The sequence below is a fragment of the Notolepis coatsorum genome (assembly GCF_963971535.1).
Source record: "Notolepis coatsorum genome assembly, chromosome: 15".
Classification (NCBI taxonomy): Eukaryota; Metazoa; Chordata; class Actinopteri; order Aulopiformes; family Paralepididae; genus Notolepis; species Notolepis coatsorum.
The window spans coordinates 82,976,026-82,998,631 of NC_140179.1; the positions used below are offsets into that span (position 1 = coordinate 82,976,026).

The window sequence follows — 22,606 nt, forward strand, 5'->3', positions numbered from 1 at the left end:
AAAAAATGTCAACTGGATGTACTTCTAGAAGTTACTACGTATCATCTGATGATGACCGGATGGGTGGGGGGTCGTTTATAATTCCGTGGGCAGCGTTAGATGATTCATCCAGTGTGGGTCATATGATCATCATAGCAGATTATATGGAACACGTTAGAATATAACGCTGCAACTCACCGTGGCTTCCTCGCGCCGCTGGCAGATGAGCGTGGAACAGAATTTTTTCTATTATGGGATGGAGAAATGCCCGATCCATTTCCAGGTTGTATAATAGTATATACGTCCAAATCATGTTGTTTTTTCGAGTTATTTGCACCGATCGATGTTCACTGTGTCAAGACGGAGTCTCTCTAACGATAGCGAGTGCCCGGACGACATATGGATGAGCACTTCCGGTTCGACGAGTCATTTCCTGTTGGCGATCTGCCGATCGGCCACCAGATGGCGCTCTTGAACCGCTAGAGAGTTGAGTGGAGCTTTGCAGTGTATTTCAGGGCCCCGGAGGGGAAATATGATTTCGATCACAGATTTTTGAAATATTGATATCAAAGACGAGTTACGGCGTCTTCGGCAGAATGAGCATGGCTAGGAATGACGTCTAAACACGTCATCGGCGATTAAAGTGTTAACAATTGTGTGTATTGAGCCGTACTGTATTGTACCCATTCTGCAATCTGTTAATACAATTTTCAATCAAGAAAATCTCAGAGCGATTACTCTGCAAGAACTCCTCCCCCTCAGAGGGAATTAGGACAGACAGGAATCAGGACAGACACTCCCCACACTAAACTATCCCAGTTCAAAAGGTAGGCGATACTGCCACCTGGCGAGATTCGATCGTCGTTGCAATTCCAACGTAGGCAGATGTGCCATGGAGACCCAGGGAGCTCCGGCTGAGTGTTTAGAACGGGGATCAAAGGAAAAAGATCAAAGGATCAAAACCAGCGAAAAGTCGGGTTTGGCGCTTAACACAATAAGTCGGGTTAACCCGCCAGCGGTTGGGCGCCAGACCCGAGATTTCTCGGGTTTTGGTCGTTATTTATTTTATTCAATATTTCCCTTCATTATCCATCCAGGGAGCCTGTGTTATCATTGGGAATGGGTTTGAGATTGAAAAAGTCAAATTCTGCCGCCTGGTGGGTTATGGCCTGTATTGCACATCCTTTGAAACTCTCTGTATTCGGGTGTGCGTCGATGAAATAGGTCCGGGCGGACTATTCCTAGTCGGGCATGGCGAGCGCTTATAATGCATGGATTTATAAGAATCAAACACTCCCGATTCATGTTATTTTTTTTTTTCAAAACTTTGTTTATTGAAGTTTTTTCGTTGCAATATGAGATGAGCACAAGGTCACATTGTACACATATATGCCAGACGTATTGCACATATCTACATATAAGCAGTGTTGTGCTAGTTACTGAAAAATAGTAACTCAGTTACTTTACTAGTTACTCATTTCAAAAGTAACTCCGTTACGTTACTAGTTACTTACACCCAAAAGTAATGCGTTACTGTGAAAAGTAACTATTTAGTTACTTGAAGAAGAAAAAAATTGCTCCCATGCAGATACAGATACTCAAAATCGGTTGATCAACTTGACAGTTTCCATTCACATCACTGAACTCTGCTAAGCAATGTGGTCTAGATACAAACACAAATCTGACACAAACACAAATGTCCCGACGTAATAAGAAATGCACCGTGCCTAATTGCTCGGGGAGGTTGAGCGCAGGCACGTTTAGGTTGCGCGCATGCACGTTTAGGTTGCGCGCATGCACGTTTAGGTTCTAGGTTGAAAATAAGTGCTTGAGGAACAGCCTTGATATCTGTCGCCGGAGCGTTTCATTATAACCGTCTTGCAACGTTGTTTAAGATATCAATCGTGCATTGCAACGTTAGAATAGTTAGGATATCAATTGTGCATGAAAGGACTATATTTATATTGTTTGATTAGTATTGATGAGATTCCCTGGCAGATTTGTAGTCAAAATGCGTTGATCAACTTGAGTTCCCATTCATTTACATTCACATCACTGCACTCACCAGTGTCTGTCGAGATGTAACGTTAGTCCAGCAGCCCCTTAAACATTTTCTTTATCTCATTTCCATGTTGTACTGTATATTCTCTCTCCACAAGTAGTTGGAAAAAGTTTTCCGTCCCATTTGCTGTGTGTCGCCTGGTATCATTCTACGCGGGTGGCGAGTGGATTTGGATGAGTCCTGGTAGTTAATGTTAGACTCCAGTATCTTTGAGCCAAAACACAAATGACATAACTAAAACGTTATTTTCTTTTCGCTCGACAAAAGAGAAATACGCGAGTAGCTGGGCGCTGCCATTATCAGTCAGGATCAGGAATAGTAAACAAAACACGGCCCCAGCATAGCGTTTCCCCGCAGCCAGACAGGATATGAGGATAATAATAATAATAATAATAATAATAATAATAATAATAATAATAATAATAATAATAATAATAATAATAATAATAATCACTACCGCTCGCTATCAATCTACGCCGTATATAACGCAAATAACGCAGTAACGAACCATTCAGTAACGTAAGTAGCGTTACTGAATTTCAAAAGTAATGCGTTAGAGTACTAGTTATCGCCAAAAGTAACTTCATTACTGTAACGCGTTACTTTGTAACGCGTTAGTCCCAACACTGCATATAAGTAGTCAAAATATAGGTCTGTTGAATGTAGACAATATACATATTGCACAAAACTACATATAGTTAGTCAAAATATAGGTCTGTTGGATAAACAATATACCTATTGCACTAAGCTATGTATAAATAAACAGAATATAGGTCTGTTGAATGTAAATAATATACATATTGCACATGGCTATGTATAAGTAGTCAAAGTATAGGTCTGTTGAATATATAGACTAAAGAGAATACACCACAAAATAAATATAGATGTTGTTTCCGACATACAGTCAATTAAACAGATATGTACACTCAGGACAAGCACTGTACAGCAGGAATAGAGGAATGGAACACATTTGATTTTTTTTTTTTATAAATAAGAAGGTAGACATCGGTTACATTTGCACATGTAGATAGGTCAATCGACTGGACTGTGCTAGGCTAGGAGTGAGCATTATTTATGGGGGGTCGATTGAACCTTGTTCCCCAACATAGGTAAAGAAACGACCCCATGTTTTATAAAATCTAGCTGTAGAACCCCTTATGACACACCTTATTTTCTCCATCTTAAGGAAGTGCAAAATATCCCTGAGCCACAGAGTGAGATGGAGGAGTGGGTGACTTCCAATGCAGTAAAATGAGACGTCTTCATTCATGTTCTTTGGTGGATTATGTTATGGACACGATCGACATCAATACTTGGTATGAGGGCCGACGTTCCACTCTACTGGTTAAAGTTGCTTACTCGTGAGTAGTACGTTCGTTGATAAAGAAAAATAATGTCCACAGCCCAGGCATTAAAGCGTTCCGTCTTGAGACGGAATTTGATCAATTTGATTTGGAGTTCCGTCAATTTGATTCGGAGTCTTGACGGATTTCCCGTTAATTGGCTACCTGGTATAATATGATTTGTAGATGCAAACAGATTGAAACTAAATTGAGCCAATCGGAGGCGTCAAATATCATGAAAAAGGGAATTTTTTTCCTGCTGCGCCAAGCAGAGTCATGGCGAGCAATAATGGCAGGACGCACGCAGCGACTCGAGAGAAATGTATAATAATCGCAAGATACATTCAGACTGTTGGATCTAAATAAATGGATTTATGGACACATTTATGCCAGGACCACAAAGCTTATTGAAAGGTTAGTGGAGGCGCGACGGCTCTACTGGAGTCCGTCAGCCTGTTATATGAAAATGTAATAATACTTAATAGTAGAAACTAGAGCTGGGCCGTTAACGGCGTTAACGTGCTGCGTTAACGCGATACTATTATCGCGCGATAATATAATTAACGCATTAATCTTAAAAAAAATAAATAAAAAATGTACCTTTATTTACCCAGGGTAGGTTCGCTGAGCACAGATGCTCTTTTTCAGGAACGCCCTGCTTCACATTCACACAGTTCCATTCACACCTGGGAGCTGCCCAGTACAACCACAGTTGACACCATTGGCCACTGAGCAACTCCACTGGAGCAGTTGATTTGCATTGGCACCCAACGGGAAAAATATTATAGGCACTATAAGTAGACATCGCTACATAAAACAAGCTGGTCTGCCTGAGTGACTGGTGGAAGAAGGAGAAATAGAGATTGGACTGATTGAGTCAAGCCATGTCACATAGTTCAAGTTTGAAATGCTTCTTTCTGTTTTGCTCCTGAGAGTGTGCTAGATACTGTACTGGTAATATTATTTATTTGTGTTAACTTCTGAATAAAACAACTTATTAAACACAAGTACATCTTATTGAACATTATTTTGATATTTCATTACCAATTATCATAGCAAAACAGCTTTTTCAAACAGTCTGTAATGCATTTTGGAAATGGGAGATGGGCTCATGGTGTAATGGGCCACCTGGCCTGAGAAACATAAGGAGGAAAAGTAAGGTAAGGACTTACTTCTGGTCATTATTTGGGTAGAACACACATATTTTGAATGCCTTCGGCAGGTTTTAAAAAAATTTTTTTAGCCATTTTAATCTCCAGGATTGCAGATAGATTAATCTAGATTAAAAAAATGAATCTATGCCCACCTCTAGTAGAAACGCATGTCAGAAAACACAAGTCTTACGACAGTCGCCTTTTTTGCAACCCACTGCGGTGTTCTCAGACGAAAAGGATGAGCGGCACCACCCAACAAAAGAAAGTTTCGAGAGGAATGGAAGTTTGAAGATAGCAGTGTTTCAAGAGACTGCCTAGGCTACAGTATGATGCGGGGGCTGTAGACAGTGGTGAGTTGTTAACTTGTTCCGTGTTCCGCAACTATGTCAAAAAGAAAAACAGAAACAACACATTTGTCATTGTCGTGTTACTTCACAGTACAAATACGTGAGTCCTCTGCTGTGGTTGTGACGAGTATCCTTAACTCCGTAGCAACATCACACAGGTGTATCTGTAGACAGTCCTCCCCACCGTATATTCTCTCCCCACCGTATGTATCTTTTTTCTCCCACCCACCCACCCCCCATAATGTAGACTCCTCCCTATCATAATGTATATAATCTCTGTTAGGATTTACAAATACAGTATTGTTTGTGATACAACAAGTCTAAAAAAAGAGAGTATACATTTGACGAAGAAACTGTACATTGGAGGAGGTTGGGGGGGGGGGGGGTAACTGTACATTGGATTATCGACGAAACCGAAACTAGTAGGCTCCCTTAAAACACTAACGCTATTAAAAAAAAAATACAGCGGTCAGGTGGCTTAGCGGAGATTGTGCTCGTCACCAATGCAAGAGGCTGCGGTCTCGACTCCCGGAGAGTCAGCATAAAAAATATTAATACAGTGGAGATTAAAATAAGAATATGACTTGGCCTGACTCGACTCGACTCGTAAATCAACTTGCCGGCTCTTTCCACAGCAAAACGGTAGGCTTGGCACCTTGGTTGAGAAATGCAGGCTGCAATCTACGTTGTTTAGTCTATCTGTTCAGTCCTGTTTCAAGCTACACACTGCCCGTTCTGAGAGAATTGTGGACTATATAGAGACACAAATGTTCTAGGATGTCGGTTATGACATCATACGGTGACATCACCAATGTTCCAGAATGTTCGATCATGACATCATACTGTGACATCACAAATGTTCTACACTTGGAATGGCGATCAGATAATTGGAATATTCTTTTTGGAGTACATCCTAGTCAAGGTAAGGGCTATATGGTATCAATCTTGCGTTGATCCAATAATTCCTTCATTGCAATCGGACCGTATGTGTGTAATGTACTGTGTAACGTATTCCGTTGGTGACGATCAAAGCATCAAAGCACCCCCCCACCCTTTCATGCATTCATGATGAAACATAATACTGATAATATAGCGTTGATTTCGAAATAGTAGCGTATACAGGTGAGAAACGGCACGTTTTTAGTGAAATGCACGTATTGCTGCATAGCGTAGTTTTCTGGGATTAGACAGGATTACTCTAAAACTATATTCATATTCACCACGGTATAAAACGGGAATGTATGGATGAATTCTTTTTTCTTTTTCACAAATTGAACAATAGATACTCGATGTCAAATGGGCAATAGTATTATATCCATAGCTATGATATATAATATAGTTTGAGCCCTGCAAACACCGCCACGTATTCGTATACGTATATAAAGCGCTGTAACAGTAACAGTAAACAGCACCCTCTGGCGCTGAATGAGTTAACGGTTGGCGACGAAACCCGCCTTTTCTCGGGTTTGGCGGGCAAAGAGTTAAAGAGCATGTTTTAAGAACATGTCAATGTTTTGTGCTTTGTTTGTCAGTATGGCAGGGTTTGGAATGAACAGAACTCCAGCATTTGGAATGAACAACTCTCTATCCAGCAATATCTTCAATGGTACAGGTAATGACACACACACACACACACACACACACACACACACACACACACACACACACACACACACACACACACACACACACGCACCTGCTCATACAACTTGTGTTCTTCCTCACTGTGTGTGTGTGTGTGTGTGTGTGTGTGACACGTGTGTGTTTTAGATGGCAGTGAGAACGTAACAGGCCTGGACCTGTCAGACTTCCCAGCGCTGGCAGACAGGAGTCGGAGGGACGGGGGTTCAAATCCCACACCGCTACTGAACCCACTGGCCGGACGGGCGCCCTATGGTTAGTGTGTCTCTATGGTTAGTGTGTCTCTATGGTTAGTGTGTCTCTATGGTTAGTGTGTCTCTACGGTCAGTGTGTCTCTACGGTTAGTGTGTCTCTACGGTCAGTGTGTCTCTACGGTTAGTGTGTCTCTACGGTTAGTGTGTCTCTACGGTTAGTGTGTCTCTACGGTTAGTGTGTCTCTACGGTCAGTGTGTCTCTACGGTTAGTGTGTCTCTACGGTTAGTGTGTCTCTACGGTTAGTGTGTCTCTACGCTTAGTGTGTCTCTACGGTTAGTGTGTCTCTACGGTTAGTGTGTCTCTACGGTTAGTGTGTCTCTACGGTTAGTGTGTCTACGGTTAGTGTGTCTCTACGGTTAGTGTGTCTCTATGGTTAGTGTGTCTCTACGGTCAGTGTGTCTCTACGGTTAGTGTGTCTCTACGGTTAGTGTGTCTCTACGGTTAGTGTGTCTATGGTTAGTGTGTCACTACGGTTAGTGTGTCTCTATGGTTAGTGTGTCTCTACGGTTAGTGTGTCTCTATGGTTAGTGTGTCTCTATGGTTAGTGTGTCTCTATGGTTAGTGTGTCACTACGGTTAGTGTGTCTCTATGGTTAGTGTGTCTCTACGGTTAGTGTGTCTACGGTTAGTGTGTCTACGGTTAGTGTGTCTCTACGGTTAGTGTGTCTACGGTTAGTGTGTCTCTACGGTTAGTGTGTCTCTACGGTTAGTGTGTCACTACGGTTAGTGTGTCTCTATGGTTAGTGTGTCTCTACGGTTAGTGTGTCTCTACGGTTAGTGTGTCACTATGGTTAGTGTGTCTCTACGGTTAGTGTGTCTCTACGGTTAGTGTGTCACTATGGTTAGTGTCTCTACGGTTAGTGTGTCTCTACGGTTAGTGTGTCTCTACGGTTAGTGTGTCTCTACAGTTAGTGTGTCTCTATGGTTAGTGTGTCTCTCTCTCTGTAAATCATCTGCTCTTTATTAATTTGCTTAGATCTTTAGTACACGTGATCTCAAGAAGGTGCTGAATGAGCTCAGTGGCTTTTCCACAATTGTTCACGTCTGGTCAATGTTAGCATGGTGTTATTCACTGTCAAAGATGGAAAAATTATAATAATTTATATTCTCCTTTGATTCATTACAATTGTACTCAAGCATAGTAACAGACGCAATATTTCGGACACTGGGAATACATTCCCTGAGGTCCGTAGATGTCCCTAGATACCAAGAACATGCACATTTACCTTGTAGACGTGGAGCAATCTTCCATTTACGTCTCACGTGATTGGTTGTTGTGTATTCATCTGTATGGATGGTATGGAGCTAACTAGTTAGCTAACCTGCAAACACATTATGAGAAAATGGTGCTTCCATATAGTTAAGCCCATTTTATTTCTCACTGTTAATTGCCCAAAAAAGATATAACCCACTTCCCTCCTCTGTCTGGTGCAGTTGGCATGGTAACCAAGCCGTCCAATGAGCAGTCCCAGGACTTCTCCATCCATAACGAGGATTTCCCAGCTCTCCCTGGGCCAAACTACCAAACTAAAGACCCCACAGCCAGCAACCATGACAGCAAAACGGTAGGTCTCTTCTCTTCTCTTCTCTTCTCTTCTCTTCTCTTCTCTTCTCTTCTCTTCTCTTCTCTTCTCCTCTTTCCTCTCCTTTTTGCTCTGATCTTCTCCTCTCCTCTTTCCTCCCCTCTGCTCTGATCTTCTCCTCTTTCCTCCCCTCTTCTCTGATCTTCTCCTCTTTTCTCCTCTCCTCTCTGCTCTGCTCTTCTCTCCTATTTCCCCCCCTCTCTGCTCTGATCTTCTCTCCTCTTTCCTCCTCTCTTCTTTCCTCCCCCCTCTGCTCTGATCTTCTCTCTTTCCTCCCCTCCTCTTTCCTCCTCTCCTCTTTCCTCCCCCCTCTGCTCTGATCTTCTCTCTTTCCTCCCCTCTCCTCTGATCTTCTCTCCTTTTTCCTCCCCCCTCTGCTCTGATCTTCTCCTCTCTTTCCTCCCCCCTCTCCTCTGATCTTCTCTCCTCTTTCCTCCCCCCTCTGCTCTGATCTTCTCTCTTTCCTCCCCCCTCTGCTCTGATCTTCTCTCCTCTTTCCTCCCCCCTCTGCTCTGATCTTCTCCTCTCTTTCCTCCCCCCATCCTCTGATCTTCTCTCCTCTTTCCTCCCCTCTCTGCTCTGATCTTCTCCTCTCTTTCCTCCCCCCTCTGCTCTGATCTTTTCCTCTTTTCCCCCTCTCATCTCTATCAGTGATGTAATGGTTTGAGTAGTGGGCTTGTGACTGGAAGTTGGCCGTCTCGATCCCCCCGGACTGGCAGCTAAATTGTGGAAGGGGGAGGGGGGGGGGGTGGGTGCGATCGAATAATACTCTCCCCTCCCTCACTACTCACCATTGAAGTGCCCTTGAGCAAGGCACTTAACCCCTAACACTTACCCATGACTGCCCACTGCTCATAAATAGTTAGGATGGGTTAAACGCAGACGTACACAAATCCCTGCTCTCATTGCTGTCCATCATCCTCTCTCTCTCTTTTTCTTCCAATCAGAATCTCAACTCATCAGGGAAGCCCGCCTCCAGTGCGGATGGTCCAAAGTTCCCTGGTGACAAGGGTTCTGTGGTGCCTAGCAACAACAACCAGCAGAAGAAAGGAATCCAGGTGTTACCAGATGGTGAGAGAGAGACACACACACACACACACACACACACACACACTTTTGTGCCATTCCTTGCAGAGATGTCGCAACATAAAAAGCACTCTATGCCAGTGGTTCTCAAACTTTTTACACCAAGTACCACCTGAGAACGTAGCTGGCTCTCCAAGTACCACCATATGACCGGCGTTAAAATACAGTCTATTCAGCTATGCACAGTTCACGCAGGAGGCAAATGTATTCCTAATACCATTATTTATTGTTAACTTTTGTCAGACACAGCCACAATGTACAAAGGGATAGCACTAGAACTAGCAAACGCTTCCACACAACTCATACAATGCAAGGGGCATTGAGAACATAATAACTAACATTCTCACATAGCAAGTGAGAAAATTAAGAACAACTGTATTTCAGCAAATGTACTTAATTCTCTCTCTATCTCTCTCTCTATTTCTCTCTCACTCTCTCTCTCTCTCACACAGCAAGCAATTGTCCGTCATTCTCTCACACACACACACACACACACACACACACACACACACACACACACACACACACACACACACACACACACACACACACACACACACACACTTGTGTAAAAAAAAACACACAAAAAGTAAAATATTTACAATATATCAAATGCAAAGTACATTTTTCTGGGGGGGATTATTACAGGCTAAGCATGTGTCAATGATTAGCAGCAACACATATTTTGATGGATTTTTGTAATGTCAGATTTAACACCAACTCTTTTCAGAAAAGTGGGAGTATTTCATTTTTTATCTGACATTACAAGAAATCTAAAAATAAATGGTTATGATCAGGGCTGAAGTTGAATTAAAGATTTATGACTGTTTAGACTGCATTACTCTCTGTCACAGTGATCTCCTGGTTGTTCCCCACTTAGATTATCTAACTATCGCGCTGCCGCAACCAGAAACACTGGCCTGGCCTGCTTCTAAGTTCAGTGGCCTGACTGCAATTTTTTTTTTTTTTTTTTTTTTTTTTTTTTAGCTTTTTTGGAAATGTTCTCAAGTACCACCAGCAGTACCACCAAGTACCACTAGTGGTACGCGTACCACAGTTTGAGAACCACTGCTCTATGCTATCCACGTCAAAACCAGCTGTTGCTGTTAGCCACCATCTTAACCTACCAGGGGCGAGATGTATCCCATGATGCATTGGTTGAATCTGTTGATGAATCAGAGGCTGAACTGATCCATATGGACATGGATAGGAGAGCAACACAAGACTCACCTCACCTCATTTGCTTTAGTCTAATATTTGGGCAACAACCTAAATAATAAGTAGAATAACTTGAGCATAATACATAATGTGTATATTCTCCTTTGTGCATTAGGTAGTATTGTGCTGTAACATGATATAATGTAGGGTTGCTTTTCCTGATGTTTTAGGTGTTTTGCCCTGGTATCATTTTAGAACCAGTATTGGTACTTAGGCTGGTATCGGTATCGAAGTAAAACATTTGGTATTGTCACAACACTAATATAATGTGGATATATAATAGTTATTGAATTTTTACCATAGAACTGTATGTTTTTATACCAGTCAGACCAATACTGTTTTGGGGGCTAATACCGATTATTTGGAATAATTGCAGAATAATTGGCTGATATTTGCACACATTTCTAGCCAGGATCCCTCAGATTTGGTTATCAATGAGTTGTGAAAAATGTACTGGAGGTGGGATGTTTTACTGTTTAACAAAATAATAAGGACCAGGGCGACCATGTAGCGCAGCGGACTAAGCGCCTGTCTACCACCGCAGAGACAGTGGGATCGAATCCGGCTTGGTCGGTCGTCCATACTGACACAATTGGCGGTGTCAGCGGGTGGAAAGCCGGTGGGGTGGGTCCTGATCGTTGTAAACAGCGACTCCGACAGGTCGGTCAGGGCGCCTGCACAGCGAGGGAGGGAACTGGGGGAGGTAGTGTGATCCTCCCACGCGTTACACTTCCCCAGTGAGAGCCCTCGCTGTCGGGTGAAAAGAGGCTGCTGGCTGTCTCCACATGTATCGGAGGAAGCATGTGATTGACTTCAGGGCTCCCTAGACTGGCAAGTGGGGGGCAAATGGGCGCAACGACCAGGAAGAGTTGGGGGGAATTGGCGACTAAACGACTAAAAAGAAAAATTGGGATGGGAGAAAAATACAGAAAAATAGGAGGAGAAAAAGTAGATACAATAAATAATAATGCGTAATAAGGACCAGCGGCTGTGTGTTTCCAAATTAGCCCATTTTCAATCAGATATCTTGAGGTCAGACGTCATGGTCAGATATCTTGAGGGCATGGTCAGAGGTCAAATCTGACTCGACTTTGCCAGTAAGCTAGCATGACATGGCTGGTTATCACAGATTCCTCAAGATGACCTCTAGTTTCATGCGATACCACTATCTTCATGCTAGCTCAACCCTTTCACTGCCACACGGCAGCCGGTTAACCCTTTCACTGTGACAATGCAGAAGGTTAGCCCTTTACTATCACACAACCGACGGCGATGCTCCATCATTAGCATCCGCGGATGGTAAAGGGCTAACCTTCTGTCGTGTGGCAGTGAAAGGGTTAAAAGAACCGAGCTTGTAAACACACAATGATACCGATAATATCTGTAATAATAAGCCAATATGGTCAGATAACATTGTCTCTAATAGAACATCTAATAGGTATCATGAGGTAAGCGTATCCTCCCATCCCTACTCTTCTCCTATTGGTTGCCTTCTTGTTTGTTCATGTTCCTCTGTGCATGTGCTCTCCCAGGCCGCGTGACCAACATCCCGGGTGGCATGGTGACGGACCAGTTTGGGATGATCGGGTTGCTGACGTTCATACGAGCGGCGGAGACGGACCCCGGCATGGTCCATCTAGCACTGGGCTCCGACCTCACAACCCTCGGCCTCAACCTCAACTCTCCAGAGTACGGCTTTTATACACACACACACACACACACACACACACAGGTTTTTATCTATACTTGCGAGGACCATGCGTTGTTGAGTGTGTTCAATGGAAAAACATTTAGTCTCACCTTTGATCTCTGTCTCCCTCTCTGTCTGTCTGTCTGTCTGCCTTTCTCTCTGTCTCTCAATCTCTCTCTCTCTCTCTCTCTCTCTCTCTCTCTCTCTCTCTCTCTCTCTCTCTCTCTCTCTCTCTGCCCCCCTCTCTGTCTGTCTCTCTCTTTCTCTCTCTGTCTCTGTCTACCTCTCTCTGCCCCCCCCCCCCCCCTCTTTCTCAGGAACTTATATCCTAAGTTTGCGTCTCCATGGGCGTCGGCTCCCTGTCGGCCACAAGACATAGGTGAGTTTATAACTAAAGACCCAGAAGTCAAATCACAGTGAACAAAGTGGTTTTTATAAGTTGACAACACCATCAAACATTCTGTGGCGGCCATTCTAAAGTGTGTGTTCAGAATGTTAGACGTATATTCCTACTTCCTAGTTACGTACCAATGATGTTGTGCATCAGTTCTTTCTCAGCACAATTCACGTTGTTTCTCATACTAGCTCCAAACCAATGTAAAGTCAATGGGGCCACACTCTGTACAAGCCCTGAAATAAACGCTGAAACCTACTCCACGCACACAAAGTAGGTTTCAGTGATTGCTTCAGGGCTTATAGAGACAGGAGCGTGGCCCCATTGACATTACATTGGTTTTGTGGTTAACATATTAGCCAGAGCTGCGGGTATCTGAGGAGCAGCGTGAATTGTGCTGAGAAAGGACTCTTGTTGATCAACAATGTTGTTAAGTAGGAAATAGGGCTTAGGGTGCCAACATTCTGAACATACCCTTCAAGGTGTGTCAGCCAAATTCAACACTAGATTTGAGTAGTGTTTGATTAAAGTCCATATTTTAATGTTTTGACCTCTCTGTGTCTCCTACAGACTTCCACGTACCGTCGGAATATCTAACCAATATTCACATAAGGGACAAGGTAAGAACCTGGTGTGGTGCGATGGTTGGTAGGACTGGTGTGGTGGGAGGGTTGGTAGGACTGGTGTGGTGGGAGGGTTGGTAGGACTGGTGTGGTGGGAGGGTTGATAGGACTGGTGTGGTGGGAGGGTTGGTAGGACTGGTGTGGTGGGAGGGTTTGTAGGAATGGTGTGGTGGGAGGGTTGGTCGGGCAGTAGGTTTGGTTTGGTGTGGTGGTGGGTTTGGTGGGGCAGTAGGTTTGGTGTGGTGGTGGGTTTGGTGGGGCAGTAGGTTTGGTGTGGTGGTGGGTTTGGTGGGGCAGTAGGTGTGGTGGGTTTGGTGGGGCAGTAGGTTTGGTGGGGCAGTAGGTGTGGTGGGTTTGGTTTGGTGGGGCAGTAGGTTTGGTGGGGCAGTAGGTTTGGTGTGGTGGTGGGTTTGGTGGGGCAGTAGGTTTGGTGGGGCAGTAGGTTTGGTGGGGCAGTAGGTGTGGTGGGTTTGGTGGGGCAGTAGGTTTGGTGGGGCAGTAGGTTTGGTGGGGCAGTAGGTGTGGTGGGTTTGGTGGGGCAGTAGGTTTGGTGGGGCAGTAGGTTTGGTGGGGCAGTAGGTGTGGTGGGTTTGGTGGGGCAGTAGGTTTGGTGGGGCAGTAGGTTTGGTGTGGTGGGTTTGGTGGGGCAGTAGGTTTGGTGGGGCAGTAGGTTTGGTGGGGCAGTAGGTTTGGTGTGGTGGTAGGGCAGGGAGGGCTGGGTGATACAGCTAAAATATCACGTCACACAATCCTTGTTTTTGAAGTTAACTGTTTATTGTATTTGTTGTCTGTGGAGAAGTATGCTTAACACTTTGACGACCGATGGGCTTAGTCTAATTAGTGGCTAGAGGACCGGGGAATGTAAACAAACATGTGGGTTTTGTAACAGCTATATCTATACTTTATAGTGTTGCTATCTGTCCATTCTCATTGTCAATTGAGTGCATAAACCGTCCCTTCAAAATGGCTTAAAGAAAAAAAAATGCATCGGTAGGTTGTCATTTTATAGCGCCGTGAATATAAGCTTTATCGCAGATTTCGTCTCATCTATTTTCTGGAAAGCTAGTTATGGAGCTAAAGGCTACTAACGTTATATTCAACGGCATTTCCGTTTTATATATGCTAAAGAAATAAAACAAACTGCATATGATCCAGGCTGTCCCAAAGCATGTATGGATGAAAGGGGGGCGGCGGGGGACGTCGATTAGTATTATTGATTACCAATACAGTGTCCGTGTAACTAGTCACATTCACTGATAGACTGCTTGCGTTGCACAGCAAGGTCCGATCCGGCTGTAAATTAGGTGATAAAGATCTTACCGTGTGCCCGTGGGATACCCTCCAGCATTTCCCCGTTATCGATCGGCATCTGGTAGATCGATATGTCCATTGGTTGATGATAAATCCTCTTATTCCATGGTGAAATCTGCGATTCGCAACGTAATACACGGTGCATGATGTTCGTTTCGGATCAGGGTAATATGATCCTCCATTGGAAGGTAAAAAAAAAGAAGATTCCATTCGCCCACAATGATACTGCAGTGGAGCGATGGCGCCCCTAAGAGGATCTGGCTGGTATTGCATGTTGCCGATTCCACAGAGGAGGGTAGATCTGCAGAGCCGATCTGGGATCTTGATCCGGTTATTAATATGGAATAAAACAATAACAACTTGCCACGGCTATATACGTGCCTCTGGTCCACAACGCATGGCACCGAAACCCGTATAAACTCGTGGCTGGTCCTTAATGGGTTAACACTTTAAGTGCCGAAAACGTGTTTAGGCGTCTTTCCTAGCCATGCTAAAGTTGCAGAGGACGCCCTAACTCGTCTTTAATATCAACATTTCAAAAATCTGTGATCGAAATCATATTTTTCCTCCGCAGCCCTGAGACACAGTGCTGGCCTCCTCTCAACCCTCTAGCGGTTCAAGAGCGCCATCTGGTGGCCGATCGGCAGAAGCGCCAAACAGGAAGTCATGTGGATGAAGTGGTGATCACCCATATTACTTCCGGCCACTCTCTATAGCTCCCGCGACTCCATCTTGAAACACTCGATAATAGATCGCTCGCCCTAACTCAATAAACAACGTTATTTGGACGTATATACTATTATACAACCTGGAAATGGACCGGGTATTTCGACATCCCATAATGGAAAACTGTCTACCCCACGCTGATCGCCCAACGGCCCGCGGAGACTGGGGTGAGTTTTAGCGTGTAGTATTACCGTGTTCGACACTAACTGCTATGATGAACATTTGACCCACATTAGATGAATGGTATAACGTTGCCCACGGAATTATAAACGATCCCCCGCCCATCCGGTCATCATCAGATGATACGTAGAAACTTCTAGAAGCACGTCCATTTGACATTTTTCATCTGGCACCGATCGCTACCAAACTGTATTTGATCATCAATATAATGCATTTGGGGCTATAAATCACGTTCTGGAGAAAGCTGCAGAAAGAGATGAAAACATACTTATACTTTAGATCATATTTTCGTATGAATATGTGAATGAAAAAGTTTAACGTTCATACACCCTGAACAATACATATAGGACATTGAATGGGCCCTAATAATGGCAATCTAGCAATATAATTTAAAAAGTTATAGCCCTGCAAAGAAGGGGAACTTCTCCATAGACAAATAGAGCTGGCAAGGGATGGTATATCATGAATTTAACCTTCGGCAGTTAAAGTGTTAAAGGGAAAGTTGTGATTTTTTAAAACCCTATCCTATATTCTACTGACCAATGATGTTGTTGATCAGTCCTTTCTCAGCTCAATCTATGCTGTTCCTCACGCTAGCTCCAGCTAGTTAGCCACAAACCAATACAAAGTCAATGGGGTCAAGCTCCTGTCTGTACGAGCTGACTGAAGCTCACTGAAATGTACTCCACAGCACACACACACAATAGATTTCAGTGAGCTTCAGTCAGGTCGTACAGACAGCAGCTCGACCTCGTTGATTTTAACTTGTTGCTCACTTCCTCTGAATAATAGAGTATGTAGAAAACCAAAGAAAATCCAATAATTTATATCAATATAAATATCTCTCTCTACTCCTGTCTCTATATACTTATCCCTCTCTCTTCTTCTCTCTCATCTGTATTTCTCTTTCTACTTCTCTCTCCCTGCCTCTACTTGAGTACATGCAGGCACATTCTTAAAGCATCTCAGAGGGTCTGCTTGAAGCAAACACAAGCTAACTTTAAAGTCTAGTCTGATGTTATGAGATGTGATAGATTATCGGTCAATAATTGAATGGAAAGGTGCACCGTTCTCTCCTAAAGCTAGATGTGAATGTGATGCCCCACTCGGCAGGGTAACTAGCAGGTCCTACCAGAGATTCTAAACTAGTGGAATTAAAGGAAAATGCCAACATTTTGGGAAATTAGCTTATTTGCCATCTTCCCTGGAGTTAGACAAGAAGATACATACCTTTTTTGTCTCTCTGCATGTATTAGGCTTAGGGAACGTAGCTTAGCTTCATCACTGGAAGTGGGGCAGACCTTTACCCTGAACAGAAGTTCCCTACAGTCCCCAACAGTCACAAAATACACTCCAAATACAACTCCAAAACGTTCCTGTAAACATGTTGTGACCTGTGTATTTACCACGTGGAGAAATAAAAAATAATTGAATTCGACATTTACGTTTTCTAAGCAGATATACTCTGATTTTTTTTTGCCGAACCACTCTCTGGGCTCAGTGATTTCACGCGACGCAGTGCTACTTTCTAACGCGAGACCAGTGTTTGTTTACATTTTCATTTAATTCAAAGGATCCCAACCGATTGAAGTTATTATGGATACCATGACTGTGGTAAGTTTTCATTTATGTTTTTCGATGGAAGGCTGTATTCCATCTGTCTAACGTTAGCGAATATTGTGAGATTGATGAATAGGACGTCACTTTGCTGGACTATCGACCTAGTATAATATTCCTCAGCGGTCCCTGCATCCCTAGGCTTTTGATTCAATACTTTCGAGAGGCTTGCTGACTGGTGTTACATTAGCCCATATCGTGACTGTGCTGCACGCCAACAGGGTTTGGACGAGTGAATCCACACTCGTGGTATTATTATTAGTCTTGTATTATGTAACGCTAGCCCCTTTCGTGACTGTGCTGCACGCCAACAGGGTTTGGACGAGTCAGCGTTACATAATAAACGAGACTACACTAGGCTACTCTTAAATTGGCTAACCTATTTTGTTTACTCAGGAGTTCAGGTTATATGAACAGGTCTATGACCAAAAGAGCATAAACGTGTCTTCATTGTTTAGTTTATATAGGCTACTATCACCAAGCCTTTCACCCCAGGCATTACAGAGCACTGCTCGATCTAGCTAGCTAACGTTATACCAAGATGCAAACCGAATTTGCCTGGTGCAAATAAATGCCTTTATTCTACTGTATTTCAATAATATTATCTAATATGGTATTGTTTTCATATGCCGTTGAATATGTTTGATCAGATGTAATGCATTGCATTACAAATCTATTGCCTTCATGTATGTATTATGAATAATAATTTTCTTTATTCATGCTCTGTCATTTATCAATTATGGTGAAGTGAGTGACGTCCAGCAGGATCCACCAGAAGCCTCCCACAGTCAACACCTCAGAAGAGAGTACTGCAGAGTTCAGACTCCCACTACTACAGACCCCCATCTGCACCTTGACTTATTTACACTGCCTACTTGCTCATATGCACATACTCAAGAGTTTGTTATATTATTTACACTGCCTACTTGCTCATATGCACATACTCAAGAGTTTGTTATATTATTTACACTGCCTACTTGCTCATATGCACATACTCAAGAGTTTGTTATATTATTTACACTGCCTACTTGCTCATATGCACATACTCAAGAGTTTGTTATATTATTTACACTGCCTACTTGCTCATATGCACATACTCAAGAGTTTGTTATATTATTTACACTGCCTACTTGCTCATATGCACATACTCAAGCGTTTGTTATATTATTTACACTGCCTATTTTCTTTTTTTATTTCCCCACTGCACTATAACTTTATGACCTGCATCATGTCTTCTACTTTGACCATGTACCTGTACCGCCCCTCCCCCCAATGCTGCTATGATGCCTGCATTTCCCCAAGGGGATCAATAAAGGAATATCTTATCTTATTTGTTGATACTTATACCATTAGTACACATAAAGTTGGTACACAGTGTGAGAAGAGCATTTATGCAGGTGAACACCAGGAAGGCTGCTGGCCCAGATGGTATAACAGGACGCATTCTTAAGTCCTGTGCCAACCAGCTTGCCCCGGTGTTCACTGCCATATTTAATCAATCCCTGGCGGAGTCAGTGGTCCCTGCCTGCTTCAAGATGTCTACCATCATCCCTGTACCGAAGAAACCCTCCCCAACATGTCCAAATGACTACTGTTGTAACTTAATAGGCCAGGTTAATGATTATGAGTTATATTACATATATGTTAATATCGATTATTGTTTACCTTTGAAAGAAGAAGTGGAAGTGGAAGAGTGTTTGTTTATTCTAGTCAGAGATACTATTATTTACATTAGTCACCACAAGAAATACAAGTCCCAGGATGCATTGCACCTGCTACCAGCTGCGTCCTTTTAGGTGATTGACAGAGAGCGTTTTATGAATGAACCTGATGAGAACTCAACTGTAATGTAACGTGCGCTGAAGATTCTATATAAAGTACAACCTATTGGAATCCGACGTATTGGACAATCTATTCTTTTGGACAGTAGTTATTCTACATTTTTGGTGCCGAAACCAGGGAACTTTGGATCATTTAGATCATTTGGATATAACGATAGAATGGATGAAACAGAACGTCGGAATGAAATCGAGAGACAGAAACGGAAGCGCGGTGCCATCAGAGGTGGTACTACACGTATTTTAATTCAGATTGACGCTGAGATTGGAAATGAGGCTCAGAGTGTTGAAGACTTGACAACTATGTTGGCTGTACTGGCATCGAAGGAGGACAGTTTGCATGAAATAAACCGGGAAATAGAGCAGCTAACTTTGATGGATGATTTGGACGCGGAGATTGAATCATCGGAGACGTACAAGGAGCGCATCATTATCCAACGGAGCCGCGCACAACGAGTGATAAGGAACCAAAAGGAACTGACAGCAGAGGCCCGGCGGGTGAGTGATACTGAAGCAAGATCACAGAGACAGTCAGTAAAGCTACCAAGATTGGTCATTGAGAAATATAATGGAGATGTCAGTAAATGGCAGGAATTCTGGAGCCAGTATGAAACTGCTATTCACAATAATGATGGACTGTGTAAAAGAGAGAAGTTTACTTACCTGAAAACCTATCTCACTGGACCAGCTGCAAAGGCAATAGCAGGACTGACATTAACAGATGATAACTATGACAATGCGGTCACTTTATTACAAAATAGATTTGGAAGGAAAGATCTACTGATCAGTGCTCACATGTCAAAACTACTGAATCTTACTCCTGTGAAGAAAGCCTCTGATGTGAATGCATTGAGGCAGCTATATGATGAATGTGAAATTCAAATGAGGAGCTTGGAGTCACTGGGTGTAGTGTCAGAAACCTACGGGAGCCTGCTATGCCCAATTTTACTGCAGATGATTCCAGATAGCATAGCTCTTGAATATAGTCGTCAGAGGGGGGTAGATGATGAATGGAAAGTTTCTGAAATAGTCACATTCCTACAGAGGGAGGTTCAGAGCAGAGAAAGAGCACTGCAAATGACAACAACATCCAACCATCAGAAAGAAGAGAGCAAGCCATGGAAACAGGCCTACTCATTCAGCGAAGTGAGACCAAAAAGACCCAGCATGCAATCTACTGCTACACTGCATACAGCCAGCCAGGTGTACAACTGTTTGTTCTGTGACAGTGCTGATCACAAAGCAGAACATTGCCCAGACAACAACGTTATTGAACGTAAAGACAGACTAATGCGAATGGGAAGATGTTTTGTGTGTTTAGGACAGAAACACATAGCCAAATTCTGTAAAAAGCAGGTCTCCTGTGCAACCTGTGGAAGAAGACATCACATTGCTGTGTGCACTGGCAAGAAAAGTGAGGAGCAGAAACCCCCTGTTTCGGAAGAGGCTGTTGTTTCCTCAGTCATTCCTCATTCAGTGAAGATGAAACCAGATGGACAGAACACTGTGCTGTTACAAACTGCCAAGGCATGGGTGGAAGGCCCAGGAGGCAGGGTAATAGCTCGTTGCTTACTAGATGGAGGGAGTCAGAGGAGCTTCATCCATGGAAACCTTGTGAAGAGCCTGAAGTTACCAGTAATGAGACAAGAGAAACTCACTCTTCACACGTTTGGATCCTCTGTCCCTACAATGTCACAGTACAACACAGTGAAGGTCACCTTGAGGAATGTCTGGGACACCGAGCAAAAAATCGAAATAGAGGCTATAGAGACCCCACAGGTGTGCTCAGCAGTGATGAAGGTGCCTGGTGACCAGGTTCAACATGAGCTCAAGAAAAAGGGTCTGAGACTGGCAGACTTCCCAGGAAATGAAAGTGATCCAGAGCTCTCCATCCTGATAGGAGAAGACTATTATTGGCAAATAGTATCAAGCAAAGTGGAGAGGCTGACAGAGATTTTGGTTGCGGTGGAGAGCACCTTTGGATGGTCTGTGCAGGGGCCTGTGTCCATGTCAAGTGTAGCTGAGGCAGCATGCATGCTCATCCCCATGGATGAAGACACACTTGTCTCCAATCAACTAAAGGCATTCTGGGAAATTGAGTCTCTGGGTATAACAGGCGAGAAAACACAGAACCCAGCAGAAGAAGAAGCTCAACAGATGTTCGAGAGAACAACAACCTTTAAAGATGGGCGATACCAAGTGGAGTTGCCATGGAAGGCAGGAAGAACAGAACTCCAAGACAACTACAGAATCGCTAAGAAAAGGTTTGATGGTCTGAAGAAAAGACTAAAGAAAGATGTTACCCTTTACAGCAGGTATCATGAAGTAGTGGAGGACTATTTACAACAGAACATAGCAGAGGACGTGCCGGAGGATGATGCAAGGACAGACAGTGTGAAATACTACTTACCTCACCACGCAGTACTCAGAGAGGACAAGGTGACGACGAAACTGAGAGTAGTGTTTGATGCTTCATCTCATGAAAATGGCCATCCATCCCTCAATGACTGCTTATTCACAGGACCCAACCTGAACCCAGACCTCCTCAACGTCCTGATTAAGTTCAGGCAACATGCGATCGCCTTCATGGCAGACATCAAGAAGGCCTTCCTGCAAATATCCCTTGCAGAAAGGGACAGAGATGCCGTGAGGTTCTTGTGGCTCACTGGCCCACCAAAGGGAGAAGAGGAGGAAGAGCCACGAGTGTTAAGGATGACCAGAGTGGTCTTTGGCGCTTCCCCAAGTCCATTCTTACTCGCTGCTACAATCAGGAAACACCTGAAACAGTATGAGACAGAACATCCATCCGTTGTAGAGACATTGAGAGAATCACTTTATGTCGATGATTTTATTGCAAGTTCACACAACGTTGAAGAAGCTTACACTGTGACGACAACTGCTAAACAAATGCTGTTGACCGCAGGCATGGACCTCTGCAAGTGGATGACAAACTCCTGAATTGATGGAAAAATGGGAGAAGAGCAAAACTGACCTCACGGTGGCGCCAGAGACACACGGAGCAGTACTGAAAGTGCTCGGCTTGGTATGGAGGCCAGAAACTGATGACTTCACCTTTGACTTAATGCCACTGGTGAGCATTCTAAAACAGAAGGAGAACACAAAGAGAAGTGTTCTGCAATCGTCTGCACGCATTTATGACCCCCTTGGGTTCCTGACTCCTTTCACAGTCAGAGTCAAGTGCATGTTCCAAGAAATGTGGGAGAGAGGACTCTCCTGGGATGAGGAGCTACCACCTGATCTGACTCGAGAATGGCAACAGTGGTGTTCGGAGCTCCCCCAGCTACACCAGCTCGCTATCCCAAGATGGTACAGAATAGACCTGCAGACAGAGAACAGCCACCTCCTGAAACCACATGTGTTCTGTGACGCCAGTGAAAGGGCTTACAGTGCTGTGGCCTACCTGCAGGGCAAAAACCAAGATGGAGAACTTAGAACGAGCTTAGTGGCATCCAAGTCCAGGGTAGCCCCTCTCAAGAAAATGACACTGCCGCGCCTGGAGCTCATGGGAGCTGTGATTGGGGCAAGACTAGCCAGCCACT

The 22,606-nt window shown here is 43.8% G+C and overlaps 1 protein-coding gene across 1 annotated transcript in view; it reads left to right on the top strand.

The window, feature by feature from the left end:
* The window catches only part of LOC311241389 (CCR4-NOT transcription complex subunit 2-like), a 64,558-nt gene that overhangs the window by 28,314 nt on the left and 13,638 nt on the right, over positions 1-22,606 (top strand). The window contains exons 6-12 of the mRNA XM_084330195.1: positions 6,418-6,497; positions 6,656-6,781; positions 8,215-8,345; positions 9,311-9,434; positions 12,200-12,356; positions 12,675-12,736; positions 13,322-13,371. Of these exons, the coding sequence (XP_084186321.1) occupies positions 6,418-6,497; positions 6,656-6,781; positions 8,215-8,345; positions 9,311-9,434; positions 12,200-12,356; positions 12,675-12,736; positions 13,322-13,371 (730 nt within the window). The remainder of the gene's footprint in view (positions 1-6,417; positions 6,498-6,655; positions 6,782-8,214; positions 8,346-9,310; positions 9,435-12,199; positions 12,357-12,674; positions 12,737-13,321; positions 13,372-22,606) is intronic.